Raw genomic sequence first — 8,770 nt, 5'->3', positions numbered from 1 at the left:
TGTGAAGACTGTCACATCCACTCAAATGCTTCTTATTTAAAAATTTGGCCTGCATATCATAGACCCTCCCCTCCATCACCCATCCAAATAAAGCCATAATTCCCAAGGACAGTCACTCTTTTAAAATAATAAACATTTCATATACTTATTATTAATAAAGTATGAACAATGTTTGCAGAAACACTAAAGAATAAGGTCAAGAATGCTGTCTGAACACAGGTGTTATTAAATAAGCCAATCATCCAAATTTTGAGTAATTAATGTCCTTGGTCTTTACTTGAAAGCCTCATTCTGAACATATTCATAGGAGACAAATGTCCCACGTCAAAGAAAATGAACATAAATGAACTCTTTTGGACAACATTTACAAGAGAATGATGAAATGTAATATTGGCAGGCTATACACAAAATGTTGCAGCATAGCACTTAACATAGAGTAAGTTTAGATACAGTCAGATGATTTCGATACATACATTCAAAAGATTTCATCTATTCTCATCTGTACATTATCTGAATATCTAAACAGTTGCCATAAAGCATTTGAAAACTTTAAAATATAAAAGGAAAACTTACAAAGCTGACAGTATCTCCAGATCACCGCTTAAAGTACTAATAAGCAACTGTGTTATATAACCCGTGTTCAACAGACTGAAAATGATCTTTCCCAAATCCAAATGACATGCTTCTAAAGCTGAAAGTGATAATTACAGCTGGCTGAGCAAGCAGTGTACTGTATGTTCATTGCAAAAGCTGCCATTTCTAAAAAACCTCCAGGCTTTTTGTTGGTTGCTTTAGTCTTCTTATTAAGAACTGCAAAGCTCCTCTCATTTAACAGTAACTACACAGAGAGGTGGAGAAAAACTAACAAGAAAAAGCAGTTTATTTTTCGAAAGACATGTAATAAGATTACCATAATCAAAATGGCATGTCTATGGCCCAAAGATGATGTTCTGCTTTGACTTCATCACCATAACACATGATAAATAATTGTAACTGGAAAAAAACTGAGTTCAAAGCCTGAAAATTTAGTATTAAGATTCTTTATGAAAATATGTCTTTACAATTAATTTACAGTATCTGTATGTGACATTCTATCCTTCTCTCCACCAGGAACAGAGACAACCATCATGACACACAAGCACTTTCAGGATAGCAGTTGCAGAACTTGTCGTATGCGCTCACACTTCTCCACCAGGCTTGCATCTTCTGCATCAGAATTGTCAAATTCTTTCATAAGAGCTTCAGCTTTCTGCACAGTTACATCTCGTGCACTGCCTTTAAGTCCCTGCAGATAATCCAGTAAAATGGTGAAATACTCATCTGGAACCTTTAAGGGGGAAAAAAAAAAGAACTGTTTTATTTTCTTCTCTCTCAACACTCCTTCACAATCCGGCCAAACGATCACTTGAGACTACTATGGGAACGGCACAGGCTTTTGCATCCGCCAATGCCCACCTCTGAATGGAATTATTTCTTGCCAACGTTGAAGCCGCTGGCAGGGCCGGGCCATCATGAGAGGACCATCATGTGCTCTGATGGGCAACGATTCTGACAGCAAATTCTGAGCAGATGTGGAAACGTTGATCAGCAAATGCAAACACTCCCTGAGTATGATTCCAAGCCTTTAAGAGTTGTTGGAAGAAAAAAAACACTAACCAATCCTACTTTTGGATACATGTAGGCAAACCATACTAAATTCAAGTGACAACTGCATGCACGTGTTTAAGAAAGAATTTGGCTGGAAACTGGAAGTATCTGAGAAAGCCTAATAATACTGATTCTCCTCCTCACCCCTGCCCCAAATTATTTGTTTGCTAAGATGAGATACCACCCACCATCAAACAGTAGCTTGTGAGTTTGACAGAATCCTTATACAAAGGGGTAGAACTGAATTTGAAAAACAAATTAAATTCAGGCATATGGAAATAATTTTTAAATCACATTGACTAAAACTGATAGGCTCTTCTAACCAAACATGTCTATCATTAAAAGCAGTTTAGTCTATAACTGCCTTACCCCCGCCTTTCACTTCCTTTCTAATTAGCTAGTAAGAGGTTAAATTTTAGCTTAACTGGTCCAATGTACAATTTAAATAATCATTACATTAAATTTATCTTGGCACTAATCTAGCAAAGATTTTTGAATGATTTACTCAGTATTTTAAACCATAAACCAATGTATTTTCAACAGTATTAGGCAAACAGATCTACAACGAAGCCTATCTTAACTTTATGTTGTGTATCCATGGAACAAGTTTCAGCCAAAAAGAGGATATTTCTCCTGTCAATCAGGAGATGTTAAAATGACCTCAGCTGGCAAATATTTTCCTCCATGTTTAATTTCACACATATCACTTTAAAAGGTCTACTCAACATGAGTCAAGTTAAACACATACGTAAGTATTTAAAGGACTGGCAGCTAATTGAGGGCTGTTTCAATTCTGCAAAGTATCAACATTTCAGAGAAGACAGAATTTCAACAGATATTTAATTTACAACTTATTTCTCCATCATCATTTGGCAGCATAACTTTGATCACTAAAACTTCTATCATTCCCAAAGCAGAGGAAGAAAGAATATTCCAACACTGCCATAATCAATCAGGGATATTACAAAGTTGTAAATCAAAAGTAAAGTCGACATTCAGCCTGAGAACTTACACGCTATGGAAAATCTCCTAATTCTTCCAAGGAATGCTCTTGTATAATACAGATATAAAAATATTAATTTTATAGTAATACCAAAATTGATTATATGTAAAGTGTTGCTATAATACACTAATCAAACACATTGAAACATAATGAAAAATGTCTATATTTTTGAAACCCTTTAGACTCATATTAAACTGGTACTAATAACATACAAAAAATGTTCAGACGCAAACAATTTCAGCGTGATAGCGCCCCTTTAACACAAAAACTCAGTATTGGATTTTTAAAGCTTAACAACATTTCTACATTCGAAACCTTAGCCAAATTATCTACATAATTTATGCCTCTTTCTCAGACCGCATGATATAGTCATATCTCACTGTGCGGAATTACAGTTATTATTGTATCATTTAAGCAAAGTGCTTAAAGGGGCAATTAAAGGCCTACCTTAAACTTAGAAAGATTACATGTGCAGACAGACATGTGGCTGCCTGAGGCCTACAAAGCATTTAGCGTTCAGCCCCAGGCACAAGTGCTTAAAAATGTCTGAATTTTTTCTTTTATGCAGCGATTTAGTTTATTTCAGCAAGAGCTTACAAAACAGCAACAGCTAGACAAGATAGCATTATATTTTCTCCTCCTAACTTGCACATACAAAAGTGTCATAGCAAGGACTGGACTCTTGTCTCATTCAAAATGGCAGCAAAAAGTTAATGGAATCAAGATTTTAATTCTTAAAATACAGTACTGCAAGAGCTGAAGTTTCAAGGACTCTTGGGGAGGTTCCCAAGAAGGAACACAATCCTTCTCTAAGATCAGCTTTTGGGGAGGCTTGGAATTGCATATCAAGACCTTTAACCATGGCTCTGGCAAGTGGAAGTGATACTTACTGGATTTTTTTCTTTTCTTTTCTTTTCTTTTTTTTTTTAACAATTTTGATCTTTTTCTTGCTTCTCTTTTTTGTTTTTCTCCCTCACACACCAACCTTGCATCTGTTCTAACTAGCTAATACGCCTTGGAGCTGACTGAAATGGAAGTATCGAAGACAGAAATGATTACTGTCAGCTCCTGAATGCTCAGCAGCTCTGTGCCATTGTGAAAAAGGAGGAAATACCAAGAAATAGCAGGCAAAGGACAGCTATCTCTTTTAAATTATCCTGTGTAACTCAAAAGGGTTTTCAGCCTTTTCAGATTTGCAGAGGCTCGCATATTTTGCAAAGCAAATACAGGTATTGGCACAGAGAACTTCAGCCTACTGACAAGCTTGCTTTGCAGGTACCGTCCTATGGAGCTTCAGAAACCCCCCAGGGGGTTGCAGTCCAGAAGCTGAAGACAACTGATATAGTTATTTCCTACAGATGCTGTGCCAAATGACTCTAAGATCAACAAATGATCTAGTGTTTATTTTGTACAGGATCCTGAAGAAGTGTATACACTGTAGGTGGACAGACTTGGCTCTGTAGCTGCCTGCCAACCAGGACATGGATTTTAAAGGGAATTAAAAAAAAATAATGTTGTAAAGGACTGTAAAATTTAAAGAACCTCAACTTATTTCTTACAGAAAGCGGCATATCAGTTTAGGACACTTAATGTACCCCTAAGCATGGCCTTTTAGTAGGCATCCAAGTGACATCAAAAGATCAAAGATGTGGCTTAGGAAGGAAAGAAACTGATCTCTCCTTTGGTATTGTAGTCATGCTCGGATATCCGACAGATTTTACTCTGTAATGGACAGGAAGTTGGATTTGGGTATGAAAACATATTCAAAAGAAGCTGGTCTGCTCTCACTGCAGTCCTGACGAAGGAAAAGACTTTATCACACACTTAATTATAAGCACTTGAGTAGTTCTGCTAACTTTCCTGAATCTGATTGCAGATGTTAATCATTATTTAAGGTTCATATTTGATGTATCTCACCTTACTAAACAGTAAAAGATATGTGAATATAAATAAATCACCACGCTCTCAATAAATTAAAAAAAAATCTAGAGAGGAAGGTTTTTTTTTCATTTCATTTCAGTGTTGAGAAATACAAATTTAAGCCATATCTTGATACATAAATCCACTGAAAAAGAATGCTAGTTAGAGTTAATTATTTCCCAGTATATTTCAATACAACCACCCAAAGTAAACAGGTAAAAAGGCAACACAATCATTTTGGTTGTGAACCAATTTCTAGGTAGCTTTGAAGAGCATATGTAAATTTTTAAAGGTTGATACAGGCTTTTAAAGAAAAAACAAAATAAAAACCACCAAAAACGATCAGATTTGTATTCTGTATTCTTTTCAAAGTATTACACTGTGAATATTTTTGCCTTCATGAAACTCTGTTTTTAATTATATGGTTCTCTAGACATATTTCTAATCGTAAAGCTAACACCATATGTCAGGTAGCTGGCTTAAGAGATGCATAATAAAATTTGGGTCAGAAAGATTGTTATGCTTAAATGTTTAGATGCAAAAAAATAATCAGCAAAAACTGACTGAATGTCAACTAAATGCATCAATAAACGAGCCACTGTGCAAATGGCTAGATGGTTTGTTCTATTACGCAGAAAAGTGAATGATCCAAAATCCTCCCTTCAATACCATGAAGGTCAGACTTTTACTGGAAATTAAATCTATGTTGTTTTCTGAGTTATGAAATCAATGGTTTTCAGTAATGATGCCAGTCTAGCTTCTGATTTTACTTTATGCATTTAACATCAACATATGGTTTCACTTACATTTTAATGAGAAAATTATTTTACCATCTTAACAATACGGCAATACATCTTGCATACAGCCAGAGATATCTGAAGCAATACGAGCTGCCCAAGAACTCAGAATCATGGTTGAAAGCATTGGGTTACAAATTCAGAAATTCAAGTTAAGGATATAACTCAAATATATTCTCAGGAAGTTCCAGATTTGTATTAAACATGAATCATCTCCATTTATATTTGACATACAACAAGTATAAAAATCTAGGTTACGCAGAAGAAAGATCACTCCTCAAAATTAAAAGATTAATTACCAACAATTAAAATGATTCATCCTTTTAGTTAAAAAAATATAGTAACTGATTTATAAATTATTAAAAACAATTAGAAAAGTGGAGGCTAATACTAGCAAATTTCGGTTAATAAAGACTAGCTATAACTAACGTATAAAACTTTATATTGCCACTGTTTTGAGAAAAAGTAGTGTTAACACAAACCTTCTCTTTGTCATACATGTGCAAAAGAAGCCAGGTTTGTCTTGTCTTTTGAAATTTCCATTCTTCTGGTTTTTCAGACCAGCTGTGGTAAATTAAATAAGAAAAAACACAGCTTAAATAAAATAGTCTCATCAAAATATTCATTACTCCTTAAGTATTTCATATAATGACTCCAACAGCTTCATACGCACTACACGGAGTTTCCGAACACTGTGAAAAACAGGTATTAGCACACATACTGTACAAGTGGCAAAAAAGAAGTACGAGAAGGCTACACAGCTTCCGCACAAAAAGGAAGTTAATATTTACCAATTATCTGAAATTCATAAGAAATTAAACACTCTCTACAGGACTGGAGGGAGAGACTCATGCTAGCACATGCATCTCACCAATGGTTAAAACACACCTTCGGACATGGGAAATAAAACATGAGACCTCAGCACGGCCTCCCCCACCACAGATAAACTCATGACTGCTAGGGAGCAGAGAAAATTCATTTTTCAGGAGCATTTGTTTTAAGGCTTGGATTTGTTTCAAGGTGCAACTTGAATGTTGAAGTTTACTGGAGAGAAAATGTTTTGTGCCTCACTCTTCCCTGGAATTCTGATTCCAATATTTAGCTCAAAACTTCAGACTGCTTCAATATTGTTATAAGCGAATGCATAAAACAAATGATTAACATCTGCAAATGTTCTCTGGCTGTTCATGAAACACATTTTAAGTATGCAAAATTTTAGCTGGGTTAAAATGGCAAATTTACATATAGCAGGAAGATAACTTGAAAGCTGGTATATTTTAAGTGAAGAAAGAGACAAACATTTAGTTCTATAAACAAAAGAGCAAACTAACAATTCTCACTATAAAATAAATACAGCTTTTTTTTTCTGAAAGTATATGCATAAAAAAATAGTACCTTAACATGTACAAAATCAGTCAAAACACCGAAATATTATTTAAACACCCAGCAGAAAGTACGAGGAGAAAAAAACTGCAAATTTTATACTTATTTGATTTTCCTCTAAAGAAAAACAAGTCTCCAGAGGGTAGGATGCAAGATGTCTTTAATGTTCCAGCTTGTTTTACACAGCAACAGAGAGCACAGAAATCAATTGAAAAGCCAGCTGGGTATGAGAATTAGTATTGTTTAAACATTGTCAAGTCTAATAAAGCAAAAGAGTCCTCATACTCAGCGAAGGCTGTACCAGCAAATACATTGTTCAGTCAATTCAATGAAATAAGAAGAACATGAGCGCAAATTTGTACAGAAGGCTAACACGGCAGCCTCTGCAGAAAACCTAAAAGAAAAAAAATTGTTTCCTTAATAACTCAGGATAAGAAAAAGCCTGCGCCAACCTAGTAGCGTTATCACTAGGTAAATTCAATTAAAAGCCTCTGTAGCCAAAATAGAAGGCAAAAATCAGACAAATAATGGTAAACCAGGAAAGACAGACATTAATAACCAAAATATATAATATTTTACATGATCAAAGATAAATCCACAAATAAACTGGTTTAGAAGTCTCTTTTGGGACGGTTACGATAATTAGGTAAAAGACTGGAAAACAAATCTTGCACAAAAGCAAGAGCTCCAAAGCTGATTGCCGAAAATCATAGAACCAAATAAAAAAATTAACATCTTTCTCCCACCACCATCACCAACCTGGAAACCAAAATACTTGCAAGTAAACATGATTCAGCCTTTGGTATCGCTTTGTATGCAATTTCTCTGTACAGCAGGCAGAAACGTGGCGCTCTCCTACCTGAGAGACTGGAACTTCTGCAGGAAGTGACTTACCTTCTATTAGTCCTTTAAAAAAAAGGATGGTGCTTGCTGTTAAAAGAAACCTATCAGATTCATCCTTCTAAACAGATACGTGAAAGTTATTACAGGAAACGCTGTACCTTTGCACAGCACGACTAAGAAGGTAAGTCTAAAATTCTTTTTCACATTAAATAAGCGTGGAATCAGAGTTTACATTATAATTTTTGCAATGTGACAAGAACAAGCTGAATGACAGATCTGAGACCTCGCCCTGTGAAAAACCTTCCTCTTCTAATGAAAACCTTTAAAATATGTCTTTATTTCTGTAAGCCACAAAATTTATTTCTACATTTGCAATTTATATTCATTGGTTAGATATACCACATAATACTTTGCATATCTTACTCTGTTAATTTTATATTTCTATCACTTACAGTATCATCTGAGTATTGTTAAGCATTAACTAGAAAAATCCATCCTGATTTCACTAATCTGCTATAAACCTATATGATGTTAAAATATATTTATTACCGAGTTTATAAAAAACTGAGACTAACAAATGAGTGCACTATAAGGTTAATTGCTCTTATTAGTCTATTACCAAAACCATATGCTCTCTCTTACATGTTAAGGCAAACCATTATACTCTTGTATCTAAGATCCTATATTAACTTTCATTTTAGGGAATTCTCTTGCAGGACCAAAAAAAGTTTCAGCTAGTTTTCTTGAAAGGTTTCTCTCTGGGTACACCATAATCATTCATAAGGACATTCATACAGACAACAAACACTTTAAGTTTTTAACCGGTATTCTCTGCACGGCTGCAGCAGTCCCTGTTTCTTGCCTCCCCCTGCCCGCTCCGTGGGTAAGCTCTCGACCTTGTTTCCTATCAAACCGTGGCCAAAATGCCCATGATAAAGGACGCACAATCTTCATGACAGATAATGCAGCAGTTGTTCCCTGTAAATAGACCCCCCAACAATTATTAAAGTAAAAGTTTTCCACTGACTCTTATGACTGTTAGCAGTTTTAAAACCTATGGAAAGTTTCACTACGTGACAAAGTGAGAGAGGTCTCTCTTTTTGTTAGAATGAGATAATTAGTACAATTTTTAGAAATGTCCTACTTTTAAACTACAAAAGTTGGAGCTTTGTAACAC

General features: G+C 35.0%; 1 protein-coding gene across 1 annotated transcript in view; it reads right to left on the bottom strand.

The window, feature by feature from the left end:
* Positions 1 to 252: 252 nt before the first annotated feature.
* CUNH7orf50 (chromosome unknown C7orf50 homolog) overlaps positions 253 to 8,770 on the bottom strand; it is a 135,712-nt gene continuing 127,194 nt past the window's right edge. Inside the window, exons 4-5 of the mRNA XM_026083176.1 lie at positions 5,850 to 5,931; positions 253 to 1,327 (exon numbers count right to left, since the gene is read on the bottom strand). Of these exons, the coding sequence (XP_025938961.1) occupies positions 1,145 to 1,327; positions 5,850 to 5,931 (265 nt within the window). The 3' untranslated portion in view covers positions 253 to 1,144. The remainder of the gene's footprint in view (positions 1,328 to 5,849; positions 5,932 to 8,770) is intronic.

This window comes from Apteryx rowi, unplaced genomic scaffold (genome assembly GCF_003343035.1).
Source record: "Apteryx rowi isolate R43461 unplaced genomic scaffold, aptRow1 scaffold_6, whole genome shotgun sequence".
Taxonomy (NCBI): domain Eukaryota; kingdom Metazoa; phylum Chordata; class Aves; order Apterygiformes; family Apterygidae; genus Apteryx; species Apteryx rowi.
The sequence above is the reverse complement of the archived record's forward strand: the minus strand, read 5'-3'. Positions and strand labels throughout refer to the sequence as shown.